At 59.9% G+C, this 24,755-nt stretch overlaps 1 protein-coding gene across 1 annotated transcript in view; it reads right to left on the bottom strand.

Annotated features, from left to right (window-relative positions):
- The window catches only part of GSG1L (GSG1 like), a 149,992-nt gene that overhangs the window by 26,912 nt on the left and 98,325 nt on the right, over positions 1-24,755 (bottom strand). Inside the window, exon 3 of the mRNA XM_055135757.1 lies at positions 18,700-18,852. Coding sequence (XP_054991732.1) covers positions 18,700-18,852 — 153 coding nt within the window. The remainder of the gene's footprint in view (positions 1-18,699; positions 18,853-24,755) is intronic.

Below are 24,755 nucleotides of genomic sequence, written 5' to 3'. Positions count from 1 at the left end.
TCGGGCCCTTTTCATACTGACCATTTCATCTCTCCTTTTCCTAAACTTTTTTTTCTTTTTTTTTTCTTTTTTGGGTCACACCCAGCGATGCACAGGGGTTACTCCTGGCTTTACACTCAGGAATTACTCCTGGCGGTGCTTGGGGGACCATATGGGATGCTGGGAATCGAACTCAGGTCGGCCGCGTGCAAGGCAAATGCCCTACCCGCTGTGCTATCACTCCAGCCCCCCTTTTCCTAAACTTTAACAAATATATGTTTTAACTAATGCATTAAAATTTTTTTTTTTTTAAATTTCAACATTAGTTGGAAACGATCACTCTGGGTAAGAACTGAGTGTTGAAAGTAGGTAGATGGATAGACATGATAACCTTTCCGCATCTGTACTGCAAACCATAATGCCTAAAATGAGAGGGTGGGTGCCATAGAGAGATGCAGGCCGAGGGGGGTGGTTTGGGGGCTGGGAGGGAAACTGGGGCATTGGTGCGGAGAAATTACACTGGAGGAGGGATGAGTGTTGGAACACTAAAATCCAATCATGAACAGCTTTGTTCATGCTTTGTATTGCTCTATCTCACGGTGATTTAATGAAATAAAAAATTAATATTTCTCTTTTTTTTTTTGTTTTTTTGGGTCACACCCATTGATGCTCAGGGGTTACTCCTGGCTTTGCACTCAGGAATTACTCCTGGCGGTGCTTGGGGACCATATGGGATGCCGGGGGTCAAACCCGGGTCGGCCGCGTGCAAGGCAAATGCCCTACCCGCTGTGCTATCGCTCGGGCCCAATAAAAAATTAATATTAAAAACAAAACCAAACCAAAATTTTTTTTTTTTTTTTTTTTTTTTTGCTTTTTGGGTCATACCTGGCGATGCACAGGGATTACTCCTGGCTCTGCACTCAGGAACCACCCCTGGCCGTGCTCAGGGGACCATATGGGATGCTGGGATTTGAACCTGGGTCGGCCACGTGCAAGGCAAACGCCCTACCCGCTGTGCTATCTCTCCAGCCCCCAAACCAAAAATTTTTAAATGTATTCACCATGACTTACAAAGCCACTCATAACTGGGTTACGGGCATACAGTGTTCCAACACCCGTCCCTCCGACGGGGTCCACTCCCCTCCCCTCCACCCACGCCCCCCGGCCCCTCTCGCCCCCAGCTGGCCTCAACGACAGGCACTTTTCTATTTCTTTCCATTTTGGTTTCTGGGCCACACCAGGTGGTGCATGGGACCACTCTGAGCTCCGTGCTCGGGGCGGGGAGGGGCTGCTCCCAGCTCAGTGCTCCGGGATCCCTCCTGCCGGAGTGGATTTCTCCTTCTAGGAATCTGCCTCCGCCGGCTCCCTCTTGTGCAATGGTTTTCCCTGCAGCTGCGGGGACGTCCTGGGGCTCCTGATCCCGTCACTGCGGAGACGCTTATTCCCAAGCACGGCGGGTTAAAGGCGCCTGCAGATTGCTTAGAGCCGTTTCACGGCTACAGAACAGCAGGGCAGAGGGACCGAGTTTCAGGGGCGCCCAGGAGCCCATCCTCGTCACAGGCCCCGTTACTCCCTCCTGCACCCTTGGGGTGCTCTGATTCCCCCAATTACCCTCACGGTGGCTCTCCCCACCGGCACCGGAAACTGGGGTCACCCCCCCCCATGGGCCTGGGTGTGGCCACAGCAGCACAACCCGGAACCCTGGGCCCCCGAATCCTCTCCTGCCTTGCACCCTCGGAGACCCGGGCGCCCAGTGACCTGTGACTCGCCTTTTCCTGGGGTGTCTCGCGGGCACCTCCTCAGAGCGGCTCCCCGCCCAGGGTGAGAGTCGGCGGTCCCCTCGTCTGTCTGGGACCTGATGGCTGAGCGAGAGTCCCTGAGGGGCCATGCCCCAGGCCCTTTGCTCCTGCCCCTCATCCCAAACGTCGGCAGTAACAAGTAAAAGTGCCGCCTTCTCCCGCCTTCTCAAGCTTATCACTGGGGGCCGGAGCAACAGCACAGCGAGGACAGCGCCTGCCTTGCACTCGGCTGACCCGGGTTCGATCCCCAGCACCCCCTAGGGTCCCCTGCGCACCACTAGGAGTGCCCCGTGAGCACAGAGCCAGGAGTCACAAAACCAAGTTTATCCCCGCGTGCTGCTTCCTGTTTCTCCTTGAGGAAAGGCAGAAACGGCCGCACCCTGGGGTCCCGCCGGCCCGGCTGAATAGACGGGGCCCAGAGCTAGCGTCTCTCGGCGAGCGAATGGTCAGAATCTTCCGGAACGGCGCCTTAGGCCATCCCAGGCTCTGCCCAGGCCTGTTTCCTGGCTGGATGTTCTCCCCGACTCCCCCGGCCCACCCCCGCCGGCCCACCCAGACCCGTGTCCAAGCCGTTGGCTGCAGCATTGCTTCCGCATGCCACACGCCCGGATGTCCCAGCTCACCTGTCAGGTCCTGTTCCTCTACTCTCGAACCCGCGCTCGAGTGTGTCTGGGGGGTGGAGGGTGAGCACAGCGGACGGAGCATCTGCAGAGAGCCCCGGGAGCACCCCGCACGCAGAGCACTCCTGAGAATCCCCCCTCGGGGTGGGAACACAGAAGAGTCACCATCATCCCAAACTTCCCCCGGAACCCAGAGGCCAGGCCCAGGCCATTGGCAGAATAATTAATTTTACCAATTGTTAGTTGAGGAAAGCATTGATTTCTCCACTGAATTCCATTCACTCCCAAACACAAAGGCCATGCATTCAGCGGAGTCAATAGTGGAAATTACACTGCACTCAGAGAGAGCTGGGGGCCCCCGGGGGTGATTCACCCCCCCCCCAGGCCGGCCCTGGAAGCACGTTTGTTCTGTAGAGCAAGAGCCTGGGCCCGCCACCCCCCCTCAGGGCACAACTCTCCATGGGGTGCACCCCCAGGGGACACAGCCCCAGGAAACCCCCCAGGGGACACGCCCCCTGGGCACACTACTGCCTTAGGCACACCCCCAGGGGACACACCCTTAGGGAACTCCCCCAGGGGACACGCCCCCAGGGCACAGTCTAGCCCCCGGGGCACACCCCCAGGGCAAATACCCCCAAGGCACAACCCAAGGGACACACCCCAGGAAACCCGCAGAGGACAGGCCCCCCCAGGGCACACCCACCCCCAGGGAACACCCAAAGGATACCCCCAGGGGACACACCCTTAGGGAACCCCTTAGGGGACACAGCCCCAGGGAACCCCTCAGGGGACACACCCCCATGGCATACTACTCCGTGGGGTACACCCCCAAGGGACACACTCCCAGGGAACCCCCCAGGGGACACGCCCCCCGGGGACATACCCCCAGGGAACCCCCCCAGGGGACACACTCCCAGGGAACTCCCAGGGGACACGCCCTCCGGGAATACCCCAAGGAAATCCCTCCAGGGGACACCCCCAGAAGATACCCTCAGGGTCACCCCCAGCTGGGGCCATGACCCCAACCCATCACACCACAACCCCCTCACCCCCACCCCTGCATCATCTGTCTCAAGGGCCAGGCGGGGCCTTCCCCGTGCCCCATCAGCAGAAACGATTCTTTCCAGCTGGCTACAGAGTGACCTACATCCCTGCAGCCCCAAATGCGCGCGAGCGGGACTGTGGCCTTGCTCCCGGCACGGACCCTCACCCACTCGCCCCTCCTCGGGACTCTCTCCCAGGCTTTGTGACTTGCCCAGCTCCTGACCCGCAATGGCTGGCCCTCGGGGTGGGGGCCAGGGGCATTCGAGGGGGGGCCGGGGTGTGTGGAGACACGGGCGGGCCCACCGCTGAGGTCTGAACACCTGCGAGACCCCGGGCCGTAGAGGGACCCTGTGGAGGACCGGGTGAGCAGAGGGGGGAGGCCAGCCAGGCGCGTCTGGGAGCACGTGGGGGGGACCGGTGGGGACAGAGAAGAGGACAGAAAGGGACTCTGAGGACCGGCAGCGGGACCCGTGGAGAAGGGGACACAGAGGCCAGGGAACAGAGCAGCTTCTAGCAGGCAAAGGGCTTTGCTGGGAGCTGGGAAGAGTCTGTCGGTGCCCAGTCCAGTGTGGGGCGGGCAGGGGTGGGCAGGAGGGGGCGGGCAGAGCATTCGGGGAAGCAGGGGCAGCCATGGTGGGGGAGAGGGGGCCGGGAGCCCTCGGGTGGGCCAGCTAGAGCAGGGGGACGGCAGCCCTGGGGGCGAGGAGGGCTGCGGGAAGCAAGTGCTTCTAGAACCCCACCACACCACCTCTGAGCTCGGGGGGCTGCGGGGACGGCTGCAGGGGCCAGGTTCTGGCCACCCAAGGAACACAGGGCCGGCCGGGGTGGGCGGGGGCGGGGACGCCTCCGGGCTGGCCAGGGAAGCGCAGAACTGAGGCCTGACCCACTTAGCAGGAGCAGCCTCGGGCAGCAGGCGACCGGACACGCGCCTCCAGGGCAGGTGCAAACGGCCCCTCAGGGCTGTGCCCGGACCACCCGAAGTCGACCCCTACCTCCGCAGACCAGCGCGGCCCCCCTGCCCCGTGCCCCGCCCCCCGCCCCGGAGGCCGCGCTGCCTTGGAAGGTCTATTTTTGAAGCCTTGGCCTATTTATAGAAACTCTCCCGAGAACCGAGTCTCGGCCTATTTCGGGGCGCAGAACGCGCTTCCTGACACGGACCCTGAGTCTGCCGCTTTCCCGCCTCTGAGGATCGGCCGGGGAGCGACGCGGCGAGTTGCGTGTTGCGGGGCAGAATCTCGGGGCGTGGCACCCTCGGGACACCCCCCCCCGCCTCTCCCCGCAGCATTCCGGCACCTGGGCGCCCCCCCTTCTCCTCCAGGACCCCCGAGACCTGAGCGTCCGCATGTCTGTCCCTGCCATTGCTCTGCGTCCCCCGTACAGTAGCTGAACTGGCGATGCCACTCATCGGGGCCTCCCCCTTTGGGGTCCCAGATCCCACCCGTCTTGTCTATACTGCAGCAGCCTAATGAGGGGGCACGGCCACCCCCGAGGGGAGGTCTAGGCCCATCTCTGTCCTGGGCAGGTGGTGGCATGAGGAGTTGCAGTGTGGGGGGTTGCAGAGCAGCTGGGAAGCGAGGTGGGTTTCGACAGAGGCTGTTCCCCCGTCTCTGAGTGCCTGAGACCCCCGAGTCTCTTCATTCAAGTGACAGGTATGAGCCTGGGGCCACGGCTGCCTCCCTCTCCAGGGTGGAGGGCTTGGAAGGTGACGGGAGAGTGCTGGGTGAAAGGTCAGTGGGAACTGGGGGCGGCGGGCAGGGAAGGTCACCCGCTGTGGGGGGTGCAGTGGCAGGGGGGAAGGAGGCAGGAGCGCCCCACCCGTGCCCCCAAAGGAAGTGACCCAGGTGCGATCTGCATCACCTCTAAGGTCCCCAAGCCCAGGAGGAGTGAACGCTGGGCGCAGAGCCGGGAGTCAGCCCTGAGCACCGCCAGGTGTGGCCCAAAAACTGAAAGCAAAGAAGCAGCAACAATGCCTCAGAGCCCCCCAAGGCATTCTAGAAGCAACAGGGCCTACACACCCCCTGCCCCGGGGCCCTGCGTGCCTTGAGCTTTGAGAGCGGGCCCGGCGCTGAATAGGCCCACCTGCGCCCTGAGTGGCGTCTCCGAGCAGACGCGCAGCCGAGAGGCGCGTGGGACAGGCTCCGCGAGCATCTCGCCGCCACCAGGCGCTGAGCCCAGACTACACAGCGCGGAACCCCCCGAGGCCCCTGGGCCCCCCTCCGGCAGCTCAGCCCCTGAGGACGGAGCACTCAGATGCCCTGAGCGCGGCCCACGCGCCCCTCGGTGAGGGCGGGAAGAGGGGGTCCATGTGGCTTAGAGCTCCGAGCCTGGGCGGGACCCGGGACAGACAGACGGACAGACGGACAGATGCTGTCCCAAGCCTCCACCCGCTCAGCTCTGCCTATGCCCCATGACACGCAGGGCCCCGGGGCAGGGGGTGTGTGGGCCCTGTTGCCACATTAGTCCCTTTGACGGTGGAAGGGGTGAGGCCACGACCCCCCACAGGCGGGCAGGGGAGGGTCAGGCCCTGAGCGACCCCTTCCCTCCCCTCCCCTCCAAGGTCCGTGTGCAGCTTCTGCAGCTGGGCTGGCACCAGGGCACATGCGGTGGCCATACAGGAGAGAAGCTTCTAGAATGCCTCGGGGGGCTCTGAGGGGGTGCTTGTTCAGACAGACTCTGGGTGCTGATCTGAGGGGGCGCAGAGCCTGGCAGCGCGGACTCAGGCTCGGGGGGTCCTAGGCAGCCCCCCCCATCGACCTGCACCTGTGCTCCGGGGAACTGGGTCGGTCCCCTCCCTTCGGCGTTTCCCCCTCTCTGCCTCGGCCTCCTTCTGTCTCCTTCTAGCATTTTCTTTGACTCTCTCAAGCGTGCCGCATTAAGCGCAGCCTGGCTACACGCAGGGGGACCGCTGTGTCTGGGGGGCTTGCCCTCACACTCCCTGGCCCACGGCGGCCTCCCTCTGACACCTGGGAAGGCTTGGGTGGGGTGGGGGCCGCAGCCCCCTCCCCACCCTGAACCACCCTCTCGCTCAGCACACCCTCCTGCCCCCGTCACCACACACGGCCCCACATACTACCACACACACACCTCACCACACACACGGCCCCTACAAAACTACCACACACCCCATCTCACCACACACAGCCCCCCACCTCACCACACATGGCCCCCCACAAAACTACCACATACCCCCACCTCACCACACACAGCTCCCCACAAAACTACCACACACCCAGCTCACCACACACACGGCCCCCTCCAAAACTATCACACACCCCATCTCACCACACAAGGCCCCCCATAAAAGTACCACACACCCCACCTCACCACACACAGCCCCCCACAAAACTACCACACCCCCCCACCTCACCACACACGGCTCCCCACAAAACTACCATCACACATACCTCACCACACACATAGCACCCAGCATCACTTCCACACACACCTCACCACACACACACACACACACACACGCATATGCATACTCATACACATGCTTCTCACCATACACACATCCACACCTCACTACCACAGACACACACACCCCTCACCACACACACACCACACTCTCTATAGCACACCCCCCCACATCGCATAACCACACACACCTCCGCACCTCGGCACCACACACACACAAATACATCTCGCCACACACACCACACTACACATACATTGCCCCCCCCATCACCACACACTCCACACACACGCTCCTCGCGCACATGACCACACACGGGAGCTCCAGAGCGACCATCAGGCGGGTTCTGTGCCTCTTGTCCTGCCCACAGCAGTGGCGGGGCTCAGCCGCCCGCCAGCCACCCAGCACAGCAAAGGGAGGGCGGGATTCTGCCCCCAGTCTCACACTTTAATCTCACACTAGGGACAAAGTGGGAACACCTGGGGCCAGGAGGGTCCACTCCTGCCTGAGTGAGTCGCAGGCAGTGTAGACAAACGGGTCTCACCCGGGACCAGGATGCCTGAGGGGGGTGGGGGGTGCTGAGCCTGCAGGAATCTGGCCCGGGGAAGTTGAGGAAATGGGGGAACTCTTCCCAGCGCTGGGCTGCCCGCCCCACCCCCCACAGCTCACACCGCAGGCCCCGCCCCTCCTGGCCACGCCCCTCACAGGACACTTCCTGGACTTGCCGTAGGTCCAGCGGTCCGGGGTTGGGGCTGTGCCAGGACTGCTCAGGGGCTCCCCGAGACCAAGGTCCTGAGCCCTGCATCCATATGTCCACTTGGCAGCTCCTGGGCTAGGACGATTATTTACCATTTTCATGAATATAAAATGAATTTAAAATTCTGGCTTCTCTTTCCCCTAAAGCTCCAAGTTCTCTTTGATCCTGTGCCTGAGGCTGATATCCTCAGCGGGGAGGGCGTTTGCCTTGCACGCAGCCGACCTGGGTTCGATTTCTCCGTCCCTCTCAGAGAGCCCAGCAAGCTACCCAGAATATCCCGCCCCCACGCCAGAGCCTGGCAAGCTCCCCGTGGTGTATTCGATATGCCAAAAACAGTACCAAGTCTCACAATGGAGATGTTACTGTTGCCCACTTGAGCAAACTGATGAACAATGGGAAGACAGTGATACAGTGTCTGTGCCTGAGGCTAGGCTCATTGGTTGGTACTGGGATCTGGTAGGGATCCACCGGAACGGGGATCCAGTGGCTGGCATCCCCCAGTCCTTGCTTCCTGGAGGAGGTGAAGGCCGTGGTGGAACTCCAGTGCCCAGTGCCAGTCTGGGGAAGGCCAAGGACGGGAGCCTCCAGGCCTCCCGCTCTGCCCACCGCCTGGGTGCGCCACCCCCCCCCCGCCCCCACAATCCCCGCTGAGGGCCCAGCTGACACGTCCTTCTTCCCCTCTAGAATCTTCCGGGGCCTCGGCAGGCCCTAACTCGCTGTAACTCCCCACCCCTTCGTCCCAGAGTATTTATTAAGTGTCTATTATCTGCAAGGCACCGGGCCAGGCCAGGAAGCAGCTGTGGGGGGGGGACGGGCGCGCCCTGGGGCCAGGAGGGGGACTTGAGGAGTGAAGCAGAACCCACTCAAATACTCGAACAGAACATGCAGCCAGCGGGATCTCCAATGGGCGGCCGTGCACTGCGTCCACTCGTACGCAGCTGACTGGAGCTGTGAAAAATGACGAACTTTTTTTTCCCCCAACGTGTAAAAATCTGGAGAATTTCCATTAAAATAAGGGCATGTGGGCTTAGATTGGTTTTTTTTTTTGTTTATTTTTAAAGCAGAAAATCTGACAGCAACTGGCTCATAGCCTCAAGGAGGCCCTGCCCCAGGGAGACCCTGGGAGACCCCCATAGTCCCTCAGAGACCCCCGCCCCAGGGAGGCCCACAGCCCCTCAGAGGCCCACAGCTGTGCCTGGAGACCCTTTGGTTGTGAGGGTGTGGGCGGGGGCTGCCGGCAGGGAGGGGACGGAGGCAGGGACGGTCCCCAACTCAACAGAGAAAGGCCCCGCACCCAGAGCGGTCGCTGGCCAGGGCACGGGGAGAAAGGGGCGGGTGAGCACGCTCTCAGGGGGCTCTGCTGCCCAGACCGATTCGGGGCGCCCCTGTCTGGGCACTGCTCAGGGAAGTCGAGGCTGGAGAGCGCCAGGAGGCGGAGCCGGGGGCGTGGCCAGCCCCGGGGGAGGGGGAGGGGGGGAGGCTGGGCCGCAGTGGGAGGCTGGCGGCTGGAGCGCTGAGCCACGTTGCTGAGCCTGCCCGGAAGAGTCTGGATTCTCATTCCACTCGTGTTTCACGCTGAAACTCTGCGGCTTCTCCTCCCCCCGCGCGCCCAAGGCTCCTCTGCCCGCAGGAAGAGCTGAAAGGGACTGGCCTGAGGCGGACAGCGGCTCCCTGGGGCACGCCACCTGCCCGCCCTGTCCAGCTCACGAAACCAGGAGGACCTCAGGGTCCCCTATGCATCCCCCGCCCCAACCTTCGTCCCTGAGAAAGCCACGAGTTTCCCGAAGGGCTATTAGAATCCGTGAAACGGAGTCAAAGAAAACTGATCCGGGCCCTGGTGGTCCCAGGCTCCCTTTCCCCCAAAGCCTCAGCGGAAGGCCTCAGTTTCCCCTCCCTGCCAAAGCTAACTCTGACTTTGCTGAGGGTGTGGGGTAAGGCAGGGCGTGCCTCAGGGGGCAGCCCTCAGGGGCTTATAGTGTTCGCTGTGGCCACAATTGCTAAGAACCTTTCCGCACTGCACTTAAAAGCTTGCGCTTTACAATATGTGACCCGGGTTTGATTCCTCTGCCCCTCTCGGAGAGCCCGGCAAGCTACTGAGAGTATTCTGCCCACACGGCAGAGCCTGGCAAGCTCCCCGTGGCATATTTGATATGCCAAAAACAGTAACAGCAAGTCTCACAATGGAGATGTTACTGGTGCCCGCTCGAGCAAATCAATGACCAACGGGATGACAGTGACAGTGAGAGTGAAATATTTTTGCATTAAAAGGCAGACTTTGGGGCTGGAGTGATTAGCACAGCAGGTAGGGCATTTGCCTTGCATGCAGCCAACCCAGGTTCGATTCCCAGCATCCCATATGGTCCCCCGAGCACCGCCAGGGGTGATTCCTGAGTGCATGAGCCAGGACTGACCCCTGTGCATTGCTGGGTGTGACCCAAAAAGCAAAAAAAAAAAAGGCAGACTTCGGGGCTGGAGCAGCAGGTAGGGCATTTGCCTTGCATGCAGCGGACTCAGGTTTGATTCCCAGCATTCCATATGGTCCCCTGAGCACCGCCAGGAGTGATTCCTGAGTGCAGAGCCAGGAGTCAGCCCTGAGCATTGCCGGGTGTGACCCAGAAAGTAAAAAAAAAAAAAAAGGCAGATTTCCCCCCTCCCCCCGACTAATCTAGATTTCGGGCTTTCCTGGAATGCCATGCGTGTTTCATGGTGGCTCCCTGGAGTTGCTCTTTAGCACATGTGTGTCCAAGTCGGTCCCTGGGGCTGGCAACACTGGTTTCTGCCACCAGGCACGTGAGCACTGGATGTGAACCCTGGGGTCTGGACTCAGGAGATTCACACCAGGATCAAAGCATCCAGACTCCTCCTCCCCTTCCTCTCTCCTGTGCTCCTAGCAGCCGTGGGCCGTGACATCAGCAGGGACGACCCTGTGACCGAGCCATGAGCAACCTCCACCCACAGAGCCATGCAGCACGTTGGGCTTTGAAATCTCGACCCCTCCGACCAGCGCCCTTACCCCCACCCCCCTGTGGAAAGGGGATTATGGCCGCCTCCGAGGCATCCGCAAAGATGGGGGTCCGGCGCTCACAGAGAATCGGTCATGCTTGAGAAACGTCAACTTTCCAGTCTATTATTTCTTGTCTGGAAATTCCCGGAAGTTCTGAACTCGGAGAGCGGCTTCATCACTCTCGGTGGCCCCGAAACCTGACTGGGCCTGAACTCATTTAGCAGCAAGGCCTGACCCGCGCCATCGAGAGGCTGCCCGCGGTCTCTAGATGTGTCCTGGCATGAATATTCATGAGTACTCACGGCCTCTGCGGCAGGAACACTGGCCCTGCTGGCTTCCAGGGGCTGCCCTGGCTGCTCCGCTCTTGTAGGTAGTGTGTCGCCTTCTGAAATCTGAACCGTCCTAAATCCCGGGGTGGGGGGCACATTTGGCCTCCGGGGTTTCCGGCCGGGGGCTGTGACTTGTGTGATGAAGATGAATGAAACGGAGTCATCCATCCTCTGGGTGACGATTACACTCCATCAGACGCTGTGCGCCCGACTGTGACTCTAGAGCACAGTTCCAGGCCCGGGAAACAAGGGGCAAACCCTTGACAAGGCCTGGCAGTGCCCTCCTCCCGGCCAGAGGGACGGGAGCGTGAGGACACTGCCCTTGTTCTGCCCGCGGCGGACCCTGACTCAGGATGGTCCTGAGAGCCCTGCCGGGAGTGATCCCCGAGCACAGAGCCAGGAGGAAGCCCTGAGCACCAGTCAGGGGTGGCCTCCAAACTCCCCCCTCCCCGATTACAAATGAATAAAAGAAAGACCCTCTCTGGGAAAGAAGAATGCCACCAAATCCCTCAGGGCTCAAAGGAGGAGACTTGGAGAGTCCAGGGTTTGGAGCACCGAGTCTGGGGAAGCCCAGCTCAGCTGCTGCCTCCCGAGCACAGCAGGGACCCGAGCAGGGCGCTGTGGGGAGCCACCAGCCACCCCCCACCCACTCCCGGCCAGAGCCTGGAAGACTGGCCGCTCCCTCCAGCGCCGTCACGGGCTCAAGCCCATCCCTGAGAAACCGCTGCAGGCGGCTCCAGCCTCCATCTGCCCCCCAGACCCCCTGGATAGTAAACGCTGCCAGGCTGTTAGTCCCCCCCCCGCCCCCCTCCTGGGAAGAAGACTCCAGGTCCTTGGGATTTCCTGAGTTATTTATTCACGAGCTGCCCGGGGAGTGTGTGCTAATGAGATGGCAGCACGGGGTTCAGGTCGCCAGGTCTAATCCACATGATTAGAAGGTCGGGACCCTGAACAGGCTGCACCTCTGATTGCGGAGGGAGAGGGCGGGGCCGGAATTGACTTCAAGCACGAGGCCAAGATGCCATCTACGCTGCATAGACAATGAAGCCCCAGCGAGGGCTCCCGGTGCCAGAGCTAAGTCGGTGAGCTTCCTGCCCCGCAGACACACGGGCCAGCCTCGTCCCAGGGCCCGGGGTGGGCACCCACGCTCGGCATCCGAGACCCTCTCAGCCGCACCCAGGACGTGCCTGCCTTTGGCTGGGCCTGACTTACATCCTGTCCATCAACACTGCCCGAATCCAGCATGGTCCCGTTTTCTGGGAGTCACTCCTGCCCAGTCACGCACATACATATACACATACGTGTGTACATATATGCACACACGCACATACACACATGTGCATGCACACATACACACATGCAGGCATACACACACACATACAGGCACACACACGCACATGTATGCACACATGCAGGCATACACACACGCACATGTATGCACACACGTGCATGCACAATACACACACGCATGCACACACATATGTATGCACACAGGCAAGCACACACGTGTGGATACACATGGACACACATGCACACACATATGCATGCACACACATACATGCACACGTGCACACATACACACATATACACACACATATACACACACGCACACACACACACACACACCTCCCAAGCAGCTTCCCAGAAAATCATCCTTGGAACCCCATTCCCAAGAGCTGGTCCTGTAGAGGGTTTTTTTTTTTTTTTAATTTTTTTTAATTGCAAAATTTCCATTTCTCGTTACTTAACAAAATAGATTCTTACTGACTACCCCACGCGGCCCGATTAGTTCCTGGAAATGGACAGCTCTCTCCTGATGTCACTGCAATTTTTACTAAAAGCCCCCGGTTAGCTCGGTTGTGCAGACATTTTCCAAATGACTTCCTTTCTTCCTAAGTAGAGGGGCCTCATTTCGGGGAGCCTGTGGGGGCAGAGCAGACCTGGTCCAACCAGCCTGCACTACCCTCTCCCCGTGAGCTCCGGCTCGGGGTGCCGGGGGGAAGAAACATGGGGGACGGGGGTCTCTCTCTGGTCTCTCTCCAGCATGGGGCGGCAGCTCCCTGGCGCTGGCGGTGCTCTATCCGTGGAACTGGCCTGGCTCAGCGCCCGAGCCCCGCCACTGTGCCTCTCTCGGGGTCCCATCCACTTGCCCCAGAAACTCTCTCGTGCAGATAAAAGCAGCACAGGGTCTTCTTTTTTGTCTGTTTTTGGGGTCACATCCGGCGATGCTCAGGCGTAAGTCCTGGCTCTGTGCTCAAGAATCACTCCCGGTGGTGTTCAGGGGGAACCATATGGGATGCTGGGGATCGAACCCGGGTTGGCTGCTTGCAAGGTGAGCGCCCTGCCGGCTGTGCTATCGCTCCAGCCCTGGGGGATTCCTTCCTGTGTCTTCGGGGTTAGGTTTCCTTTTCCTTCCTTCTGATTTTAAAAGCATAGTATGACACCAACACCCAAGGCCACGTTGGAAGCCTGCCTTCAGAGCTGGGGGAGCAGGCAGCTGGGATGGAGAAGGGACCACTGTGACAATGACGGTCGGCGGGATCCCTCTGGATAGGAGATGTGTACTGAAAGTGGGTAAAGGACCAAACACCATGGCCTCTTAGTGTATGTATGGCGAACCATAATGCCCCAAAGTAGACAGAGTAAGGAGACAATGCCTGCCATAGAGGCAGGCGGGGTGGGGGGTGGGGGTAGGGTGGGATGGTGGGAGGGAAACTGGGGTCATTGGTGGTGGGAAATGTGCACCGGTGGAAGGATGGGTGTTGGAACATTGCATAACTGAAATCTGATCCTGAAAGTTTTGTAATTATCTCACAGTGGCTGGAGCGATAGCACAGTGAGTAGACGTTTGCCTTACATGCGGCCGACCCAGGTTCGATACCTCCATAACTCTCAGAGAGCTCAGCAAGTTACCGAGAGTGTCCTGCCCACATGGTAGAGCCTGGCAAGCTACCTGTGGCGTATTCGATATGCCAAAAACAGTAACAACAAGTCTCACAATGGAGACGTGACTGGTGCCTGCTTAAGCAAATCGATGAACAATGGGATGACAGTACTACAGTGCTACAGGTTAAATAAAAATATATAATTTAAGGGGCTGGAGAGATAATACAGCGGGTAGGGCATTTGCCTTGCATGTGGCTGCCCCAGGTTCGATTCCCAGCATCCCATAGGGTCCCCAGAGCACCGCCAGGAGTAATTCCTGAGTGCAAGAGCCAGGAATAACCCCTGTGCATCGCCAGGTGTGACCCACAAAGCAATAATAATAATAATAATAATAATAATAATAATAATAATAATTTTATTTTTTTTTATTTTTTTTAATTTATTTATTTTTAATTAGAGAATCACCGTGAGGGTACAGTTACAGATTTAAATAATAATAATTTTAACCCCCCCCAAAAAAGCATTCAAACATTTCCTGAGCTCCAGGCTTACCTCTGGGGGACCAGCCTCAAGTTTCCTTCCCCCTCACCCCAACCCCCACCTGGGCTCTCTCCTAGGGAAGCACCTTCTGCAGAAAACAAGTTAAGAGGACAGCCCTGCTGACCTGACCCCCCCCAGCCCTGCTGCTGGGAGCTGTCCCCCTCACTGGGCCTGCACCTGGCCCTTAGGTCAGCTCGGAGCAACACCCAGGGTGACACACTCAGCTCTCCCGCCCTCGGTGCTGCAGGTTGGTCCGGGGTTCGACCCCCCTCGGGCTCTGAGTGTGCGGGAAAGCTGAGCTTCCGGCCGGGGAAGGGCCGTCCTGCTGTTCCCGCGCCCCCCCCCCCCAAGGACACGGTGACGAGCAGAGTCACACGTGTGGCCGGCTTGTCCGTGCCTGCACGTCACAGCAACGCCGGCTATTATGACGAGCCATAATCAACCAGTTGATGACAGTAATTCATCGCTAATGATAATAATTCAGGGACGGCCCCGACTCTCTTTCTACACTGGAAGATGTCGACTTTGGCCAGCAGCTTCCCAAGCTGGACGCCCAACAGCTGGACCCCGGGGGAGGGGGGCGCGGGGGACAGGGGTGCTGGTTGGCTCCCCCTCCCCCCAGCCCCCGGCACTCTGCCCTCTGCCTGCTCTGCAGGGTCCCCCTGGGGCCCAGCTCCAGGCCAGGTGGGGCAGCTGCTCTCTGCCAGTGCTCACACCCCCACCCCCCACCCTGTGCTTATCCTCCCTCGACTCCTGTCTGCCCCGTGGGCCTCGTGACATCACCTTCCCGGTATTGGCTTTCTGAGCACGGCAAGGTCCCACTCTGTGTCCCGAGCAGCACACGGGACTTTGAAGCTGCAGGAGCCTGTTTAATCCCAGCTTCACGGCAGAACAGCTGTGTGACCTTGGGCAAGTCAATTAACCTCCTTGAGCCCGGCATTGTTTATCTCCGCACAGGACAGCGGCAAACTCATTTTCTTGAGCAGTGGGATGCCAGGGGCGGCTAGAAGGCTACCTGCAACCTGTGTGGGGCTCGGGGTGGGGGGCGAGTTTGGGGGAGGAATTGAGGGTAAAAACTTGGATGAGCCTTGGGAGGGGGCAGGAAAAGGCCCCCTGGTAGAATGGACCTGGCTGCCTCCCGCTGACCACCCACTTCTGTTTGGGGGCCGGGGGCGGGCGGTCGTGTCTGGCTTTGGGGAGGGACAGAAATGGGGTGGGGGGCTGTGCTGGGGAAGCTGGCACAGCCGGCACTCCGGACGCCTGGCTTCCCTTCTGCATGCTGGTGGTGGCACTGTCACCCCTCCCCAGTCACAGGCCAGCCACGGGACACTCTGCTCTGGCGCTGGACCCCCTCAGGGCCCGTTTGCAGCAGCCTGAAGCAGAGGAAACCCACTGTGTGAAAAGACAGACACAGAAATATGTGCTTGCTGGGGCTGGAGCGATAGCACAGCGGGCAGGGCGTTTGCCTTGCATGCGGCCGACCCGGGTTCGATTCCCAGCATCCCATAGGGTCCCCTGAGCACCACCAGGAGTAATTCCTGAGTGCATGAGCCAGGAGTAACCTCTGTGCATCGCCGGGTGTGACCCAAAAAGCAAAAATAAATAAATAAATAATAGGGACTGGAGCAATAGCACAGCGGGTAGGGCGTTTGCCTTGCACACGGCCGACCCGGGTTCGATTCCCAGCATCCCATATGGTTCCCTGAACACTGCCAGGAGTAATTCCTGAGTGCAGAGCCAGGAGTAACCCTTGTCCATTGCTGGGTATGACCCAAAAAGCAAAAATAACTAACTGAATAAATAAATATTAAAGCCATTTGTTTTTAAAAAAGAAAGAAAGAAAGAAAGAAAGAAAGAAAGAAAGAAAGAAAGAAAGAAAGAAAGAAAGAAAGAAAGAAAGAAAGAAAGAAAGATGTGGCTGCACTTGCCGGGTGGGAGTTTAGGAACCGGGACTCGGCAGGTCGCTAGTGGATCTCATGTCTAAGGATCTCCGCCCCCACACTCCCGTGCTGTGGAAAACTCGGTCTGCTCCAGGAGGCCACGGCACTACCGCACCCCTCCACACACCAGGATGCCCAGGAGGTCTCAGCGTCAGTCACAAGTTCGAGAAATCAAGACACAGATGTTTCCTGCCAGGACCCTGAGTCCCGAGGACGCCCCCCTGATTCTCTTTCCCGCAGACGCAACTCGCCTGCGCCCTCCCAGTCCGTGCACAAGCCCCGGGGGCCTGCCCCGCTTACAGCTGGGCTCAGCTGCGGGCATCAGCTGTGTCCTCTCTCTCCTCCTGGCAGCTCCCCGCTTCTGTCTGGGCTGCCCCCGACCCCTCAGCCTCTAGGGCACACCAGGCCAGTGGTCCCTGACTCCGCATCCAGGCGGCAACTTTTCCCGGGAAACTCGAACGCCTGTAAAGCTCCTGGACCTCGTCCAGTTCTCCAACTCCACCTCTCGGCACTTCCACCGCCTCCTTCCCGCCACCCCGAGGAAGTCCCCGGAGCATGGCACCCCCCTGGCCTGGCCGCTGCCCCTCCACTTGCAATGCCTCCCCTTACTTGTCTAGAACTGGGTCATTTTCCATGTTGCCCCCTCCTCCTGCCCCCCTCCCTCCTGCCGGACTCACCGTGCCCAGTACAGAGACACCAACCCATCATGTCCGAATCTGCCCGTAAGACCGTCTCTCACCACACTGCAAGCTCAGGGTGGGCTTGGACCCCTGCAGACCCGGTGCATGCCGGGGCACAGCTAGCCAAGGCTGTGAAGAAAGGCTGAGGGGAGCAGAGGAACCAAGGGGACTGGGAATGAGGCTCTGAGATTGAGCTCAGGTCCAAAGTTTGACTCCAGCACAGCATGGAAACAAATAGTTACATAGCGGTTTATTTGTTACCATCATTTGTTGCAATCTGCTCTAACCTGATGTAGTTTAGGAAAGCGCCATTCCTGTTGGACCAAGGAAGGGTTAACAGATCTTTAGAGTCAGGCCCTAAGCATTTAGGAGCTGTACTGGCTGGGGGTGGGCGTGGGGTTACCCACAGACCCCGGGTTTATAACCGCAGGTCCTGACCCTGAGCTGTCTGCAGAGACCCACGGCCCCCGGGGCTGTAGCTGCAGTGAAGAGTCACTGGCGCATGTCTGTAAACAGTATTAAAACTTGTTTTAAACATAAATAGAACCTACAGGGAACCTTGCGACGCTCTTCATGAACACTCCGGAATACAGCTTCAGAACAGAGAGGCAGGCTCGGTCTGGGAATCACTTCTCGAATCATTCCGACTGGGTTCGAGTCCCACGACACACCCATATCCCAACCCCTGCCCAGCCCCCCTTCTGGGCCTCGGCGATTGCACGGGTGTGGGAGTCTGTTTCCTCCCCTCACTGGGCCACGTTCCGAGAGCTCGGACCCCCCGGCGGGCTGTAATTCCTTAAACCAGCTCCACTCCTTGAGATTCCCTCCATTATCTGTCAGAACCTCAATTAGGGCCGATTATTTCCCTTCCCCGAAGGTTTCGCAGACTGCAGGCCCTCTGCCAACGTGAGAAGGAGCTGGGCTCGATTTCTAGAAATTCCATTTTCACCGGGTTTCTCGGGAGCAGATGAAGGCACAGCCAGACCTCCCTCCAGCTGTCCGGTTCCCAGCTTCCTCCTTCTGGCACTCCCCTCCCCCTCTTACCCCCAGAAATGGGGCCTGCTGGGCCCCCGACCCAAGACTGTTTATTGGTGTCCTCTACCCCCACCCCGAGAGTGATGGGGTGCTTCTGACCACCCCATTCATTTTGGGGTATTTTTGGCCACACCTGGTGGTCCTCAGGGGTTACTCCTGGTTCTGAGCTCGGGAATCACTCCTGGTGGGCTCAGGGGACCGTGGGGGAAGCCAGGAATCAAACCCAGGTTGGCTGTATGAAAGGCAAACGCCCTTCTTCGCCATACGGTCACCACTCTAGCCCCAGATCACCCCATCCCCGCTGCCAGGGCCTTTCCCCACAGTGACTGCCCACCCCACTCTCCGCCGGGGGCTCCCACTGCACCAGCGTCCAGCCGGGCAGCTCTGTGTGGCACTCACAAAGCTAAGTTGCTAGGCTCCCCCTCCCCCGCGGCCACACACTCAGATCCCTGGGATGGACCCACTGTCCCCAGACTCCTCCTGTGCTCCCCGCCATAGAAGCCTCGCCCCCACCCCCGGCCCAGGGGACGTTGACTTCCAAAGATGCCCCGGCTGAGCCTCACTGCTTGGCTGCACACACAGCCTCCCCCCTCCCCATCCCGGGGAGTCAGTCAAGCCCCGTTGGGGTTCACGAGGGGGGCGGGGGGGCGCGCCCGTTCCCACGTGCTTACCTGAGAGAACCGTGAACACGGCCGCGAAGGCGTTGAGCTTAAGCCCGTCGATGACATTGCTGGAGTGGAAGAGCTCAAGACACATGAGGCTGAAGCCCACCACCAGCAGGAGGATGTACAGCACCTCAGAGACCACCGACAGCCACAGGACCCCTGCGGGCAGAGGCGGGAGATGAGGGCACAGGGCACACCCCCCTGCCCGGGGGCCCAGGACCACCCCCCCCACATACACCCTGGGGGGGAGTCGGCTCCTAATAGACCTCTGCCCAGGTGGGGCTGATTACGAAGGGGGCTTCATCGCCACCCAGGCCTAAGCAGGTGGGGGCTGGAACTCAGGGTGGCCCTTTCCGGGAGGTGCAGAAGCCCTCGCCCTACTCCCCTCCCCCCCCCCCCCCCCGCACCACGCTGCCAGACCCAGTGGGAGGGTAGAACTTCTCTCCCCCCATCCCTGCTGGCAAAGGGTGCTGGGAGCCAGGACCCCCAGGATGCTCCCTTCTCCCCCCGAGGGTGATGCTCTGAGCGGAACGAGGAGGGTGGGCGACGTGAGCCTGAGAGCTGGTGGCCCTCCTTGTTGTCATAAGCACCGACTTCCCTCTGGTCACACACGCCGGGGAGAAGGGGCCAGGCCGTTGTTGCAGACACCTGACCAGAAGCAGACGGCACCGGAAGCAGAAAGGGGAGGCCCGTCTCCTGGCCCCACCCGGACACCCCACCCACAAAGCAGCGCAGAGGCAGGAGGCAAGGATTCTTTCCTGCGTGTGTGTCTGTTTGGCGGCCACGCCCGGCTGTGCTCGGGGCTGCCTCCTGGCTCTGACCGTGCTCGGGGACCACTCCTGGCGGTGCTCGAGGGAACATAGGAGGTCTCAGGGATTGGAGCCAGGTCAGCCGTGTGCAAGGCAAGCGCCCTCCCCTCTCCCCCCCTGTACACCATCTCTCTGGCCCCACGATGCGTTGACGCTCTGGGAACGGTTCTAGGGTAACAGCCACAGCAACGCTCACATACAGAATGATTTGTACCTCAATGACCGAAACATTTTTAGTTCCATATGGACATTTGCTTGTTGCTTCTGCGACCTCGTTCCGGCTCAAGTGGCCCGTTGGTTTTTTTTTTTTTTTCTTTTCAGGTCACACCCGGCGATGCACAGGGATTACTCCTGGCTCTGCACTCAGGAATTACCCCTGGCGGTGCTCGGGGGAACCATATGGGATGCTGGGAATCGAAACTGGGTTGGCCACATGCAAGGCAAATGCCCTACCCGCTGTGCTATCACTCCAGCCTCCTCAAGCGGCCTGATGGGACTCTGGCTCTGGCCTCTCGTACCTTTTTTTTTGTTTGTTTTTTAATTTATTTATTAGTGAGTCACAGTGAGGGTACAGTTACAGATTTATACATTTTCGTGCTCATGTTTCCCTCATACAAAGTTCGAGAACCCATCCCTTCACCAGTGCCCATTCTCCACCACCAGTAAACCCAGCATCCCTCCCACCCCCCAATCCCATCTCCCCCAACCCCACCCCCCGCCACTGTGGCAGGGCATTCCCTTTTGTTCTCTCTCTCTAATTAGGTGTTGTGGTTTGCAATAAAGGTGTTGAGTGGCCATTGTGTTCGGTCTCTAGTCTACATTCAGCCCGCATCACCCTTCCCCCGCATGGCCTCCAACCACATTTTACTTGGTGTTCCCTTCTCTATCTGAGCTGCCTTTTTCCCAGAATGTGATGGCCTCTCGTACCTTTACGACTTGCGGCTGACGCCTCTCTCTCCGGCTCCTAGAATGGGTCACCCAGAGGCCATGCCTCAAGTTTCCTGCTTTGTGAGTTTCCTACTAACAGTCACCGCATCCGACGTGTTCTTGCATCACCGGCTCCCACGGGCCTTGTCTCTGCTCTGCCCTTCCCACCCAAAAATCATCACAGCTTCGGCCTGGCCCTTCCCTCAGGGCCAGCCGTGCTCCTGGGCCCCAGACCCTCCTGACCCTCGGGCCCAGAATGAGCCCTTTAAGGCCCATTAAAGCAGAAGCCAGCTCCTGGCCTGGCGCTGCAGATCCGGAGACAGCGTCAGCGGAGGACAGAGCTGCTGACCTGGAGACTGCCTGGTGCAGCCGTGCCTGAAGGCCGCCTGTGCCCCTACATCCCAGTGGTTTGGCTGTTCTAACCTCCTTCGCATTTCTGGAAATACAGCCCCCCACCCCCTAATTGATCCAAACTGAGGTTGCTCTAGGGGGAATCTGCTGTTTCTCCCACCCCGCCCTGTTCCCTCCCCCTTCCCTCCCCATCCGTGCAGTTCATTGGGCCCCAGATCCGGATGTGACCCACAGTGGATCGATCAGGCCTCCCCAACACTGTGAGGCAGGCCTCCCCGTCTCAGTCTCTTCCCGGAAAGTGAGGGAGATGGTCGTGCCTGCTAACCTATCGTTGCTGTATTAAGGGAACCCACACACGTGCCTGAGCTCAGAGGGCATGACGCGGTCAGGGGGGTGGGGACGGTGCTTGCCAACCCGGGTGTGATCCCAACACCCCACATGGTCCCCTGAGCACAGAGCCAGGAGGGAACCGCGAGCACTGCCAGGTGTGGCCCCACAAACCAAAAAGAGAGCATGTGGTCCCGTGCAGGGTTACCTGCACGCTCGGGGAGGGGCGTGGCAGGGTCTGGAAACACAGCCCGGGGGCTCCTGCGTGAGCTTGGGGTTCCAGAGGAAGGACCGAGACTATGGGAGCAGAGGCTGCTCCCGGGGAAGGGGTCGGGAGCGGAAGATGGGCCCACCATGTGGCTTTCTACAAGTGTCACCGACCGTCCTGTTGGAGCAGGGCCCAGCCTCCGAGAAGGGACACGAGAGAGGGGCACACGGACGGGACACGGGGCCTTTGCAGAAACTGCTGAGCAAGGACATTCCTTGCTGGGAGGATGGAGGCGGACATGCAGGTCCCTCACGGGAGGTCCTTCCGGTCAGCCGAGCTGCTGTCTCGGAGGCAGAACCCAGCGGGCGGCCACGGTCCCTGAGGACTTAGCTGGAGCCGCTGGGGCTCCCGGCAAGGCTCCTTCTGTCCTGGAACTTGTAGCTTGTTCCTGTGTGGCACTTCTGTGCCTGGAAGCCTCACTCTGCCCCCTGTCTGCCCCTCCTCTGCCTGGCTCGGGCCACACCCATCACCTGGAAGGGCTGCAGGACCACCAGGACCCGCACTTTGGGGATGAAACCCCAACAGACACGTCTGAGATTCTGAGCCTCTGTCCAGCCCTGGCGAAGAATCCTGAGTCTGAAACACCCGCTGTCACTCTAGCATCAGGGAGAGCTGAGAGCCACGGAGGGTCTCCGTCTCTCTCTGTGTCTGTCTCTCTGTCTCTCTCTGTGTGTCTGTCTGTGTCTCTCTCTGTCTCTGTCTCTCTCTGTGTCTGTCTGTCTCTCTGTCTCTCTCTGTGTGTCTGTCTGTGTCTCTCTGTGTCTCTCTGTCTCTCTCTGTGTCTGTCTGTCTCTCTGTCTCTCTCTGTGTCTGTCTGTTTCTCTGTCTCTCTCTGTGTGTCTGTCTGTGTCTCTGTCTCTCTGTCTCTCTCTGTGTGTCTGTCTGTGTCTCTCTCTGTCTCTCTGTCTCTGTGTGTCTGTGTCTCTCTGTCTCTTTCTGTGTGTGTGTCTGTCTGTCTCTATCTCGGTTTCTGTCTCCCTCTCTCTGTGTCTGTCTCTCTCTGTCTCTGTGTCTGTCTGTCTCTCTGTCTCTCTCTCTGTGTCTGACTGTGTCTCTCTCTGTCTCTGTGTGTCTATCTCTGTCTCTCTCTCTCTTTCTGTGTGTGTGTGTCTGTCTCTATCTCTGTCTCTGTCTCCCTCTCTCTGTCTGTCTCTCTCTGTGTCTGTCTCTGTCTCTCTGTATGTGTCTGCCTGTATCTCGCTCTGTCTCTCTGTCTCTTTCTGTGTCTTTCTCTTTCTCTGTGTCTTTCTCTTTCTCTGTCTCTCTGTTTCTGTCTTTCTGTCTGTCTGTTTGTCTGTCTGTCTCTCTGTGTCTGTCTCTCTGTCTCTGTTTCTCTGTGTCTCTCTGTCTGTCTGTCTCTGTCTGTCTCTCTCTCTGTCTCTCTGTCTCTATCTCTCTGTCTCTGTCTCTGTCTCTGTCTCTGTCTCTCTCTCTCTCCCTCTCCAAAAATATCCCATCTCTTGGGCAATCCCTCGGGTCCGTGTAAGAGAACCCTCTGCTCTTGGCAGCCTCCATGTTGCTCGAGCCCTGGCACAGCTCTCAGCCTCCCGCCCCCTCGGCTGGCCCCAGGCCCACCGGGCCGCGGGCAGGATGGCAGGGTGAGCTGCCTGCCAGGAGCACCACCCCCAACTGGGGTGCTGGCGCCCCTCCAGCTGCTGAAGCACCCAGGCGCTGTTCACTGACTCAGCGCCTCCCCTGCGTACCCCCACTCCTTGGACCAGGGGGGAGCACTGGGCCTGCCCCGGGCCCCGGGCCAGGCCTGCGCCCTCTTCCCTCCCTCCCTGCAGGGCCCGGTGGGCCGGGAACCCTGGAAGCCCACGGAGAGCTGAACTCTGGGCCCAACCCAGCCTGCCCGGGGAGTCGTTGGTGCTGCTGACTCACGCAGGGTGGATTTCCCTGGACAGCGACTTTCTATCTGGAAGTTTTAGCGCCCCCCCGCCCCCCGCCGTCCCACCAAGTTAATCCCAGAACCAAGAAGAACGATTTAGCTGCACTAAAAGGGCAGCCCTGGAACGAGATGAGGGCCCGCAGCTCGAGCCCTCCGCAGCCTCCCTGTGCCCGTCAGCTGCCGTCCAGAGCCCCTGGACACTGCAGGCCAGAAGCCCACATTGCTCACTGCCCCGACATCAGCCTTCCCTGGGCTCTGGCCGTGAGCACTGGAGGCTGCCACCCACATGTCCCAGCCACCGAGGGTCTGGCCTGCCCTGGCCCCTCACATGCCCTCCTTCCCCCCCTGCCCTGCTTCCTCAGGGTCCCTCCTTTCTCCCCTGGAAATGCCCCCTGTGCACAGACTTTTCCTGAGCCTCCAGCCCAGGCGCTGCCTCCAGGGAGGCTGCCAGGATTCATGGGCATTCTCCCCCCAACCCCCCAGGCTCACCCCACAGTCTGGCACGGCAGCTGGCAGTCCCCTTTCACAAGAGAGCAAACGGGGTCTGAGTCAGGCAGCGGGTCTCTGGGACTGCAGCAGTAGGGTCCAAGTCAAGCCTGGCTCTAGGACCCCCGGGGGCTGTAAGCGGTCAGGGCTGAGGGACTGGTTTGGCGTCTTAGAAGCCTCTGCTCACCAACCAAACCTGCACTGACCGACCCGCACCAGCCCAGACCTCTGGAACCCGGATCCGGCGAGAGGACGGCCACTGAGGCGCTTCCCGGCCAGCCCGTGCCCAGGGGCCCAGGTGTGGTGGGGAAGGAGGAGGGGGGCAGTGCAGGGCGGGAGGGAGGCGAGCAAGGCCCTCGGCGTCCCCAGGAGAGACTCGGTGAGCAGGACGCTGGGGCGGGAGCTCGGGGGGAACAGGGCAGGGCGACCCTGTGTGTGAGAGATGGAGAGGCCCAGGCTGGGCGAGGGACAGAGGGCCGGGAGTGGCTAACCCCTGCGAGCAGGAGGCGGGGACGGAGTTCCAGAGTGGGGGCTACTGTCAGGGCAGCGGGGTTCCAGGAGCACGTCTGCTTGGCAGGGGGCAGTGCCAGGCCTGTGGAAGGCACGTAGGCCCGGGAAATAGGGGAGGAGGTGCAATGCGGGCACTCTGTGTGGGGGGCGGGCAGCCTGCCCACAGGACAGGGTCACGTCCCTCTGGTCTCTGTCCAGCTCTACCCAGCCCTCCCGGGCCCCAGAAGCAGCAGGTGGGAGCTGGTGGGTCACTCATTTCCTGGGGAAGGACCGCAGGATGCCACCCACAGCTCTGCTCCTGTGGGAGTGTGACGTGTACAGAGATTCAGTGAGCCACGCGCAGTGCCACAGTGAGCCACGCACAGAGCCACGGTGAGCCACTTGCATGACACAGTGAGCCACACACTGACACAGTGAGCCACGTGTAGTGCCACAGTGAGCCACGCACAGAGCCATGGTAAGCCATGTGCAGTGACACAGTGAGCCACATGCAGTG

Source organism: Sorex araneus, chromosome 4, assembly GCF_027595985.1.
Source record: "Sorex araneus isolate mSorAra2 chromosome 4, mSorAra2.pri, whole genome shotgun sequence".
Lineage (NCBI taxonomy): Eukaryota > Metazoa > Chordata > Mammalia > Eulipotyphla > Soricidae > Sorex > Sorex araneus.
This window is presented reverse-complemented; position numbering and strand designations above follow the sequence as displayed.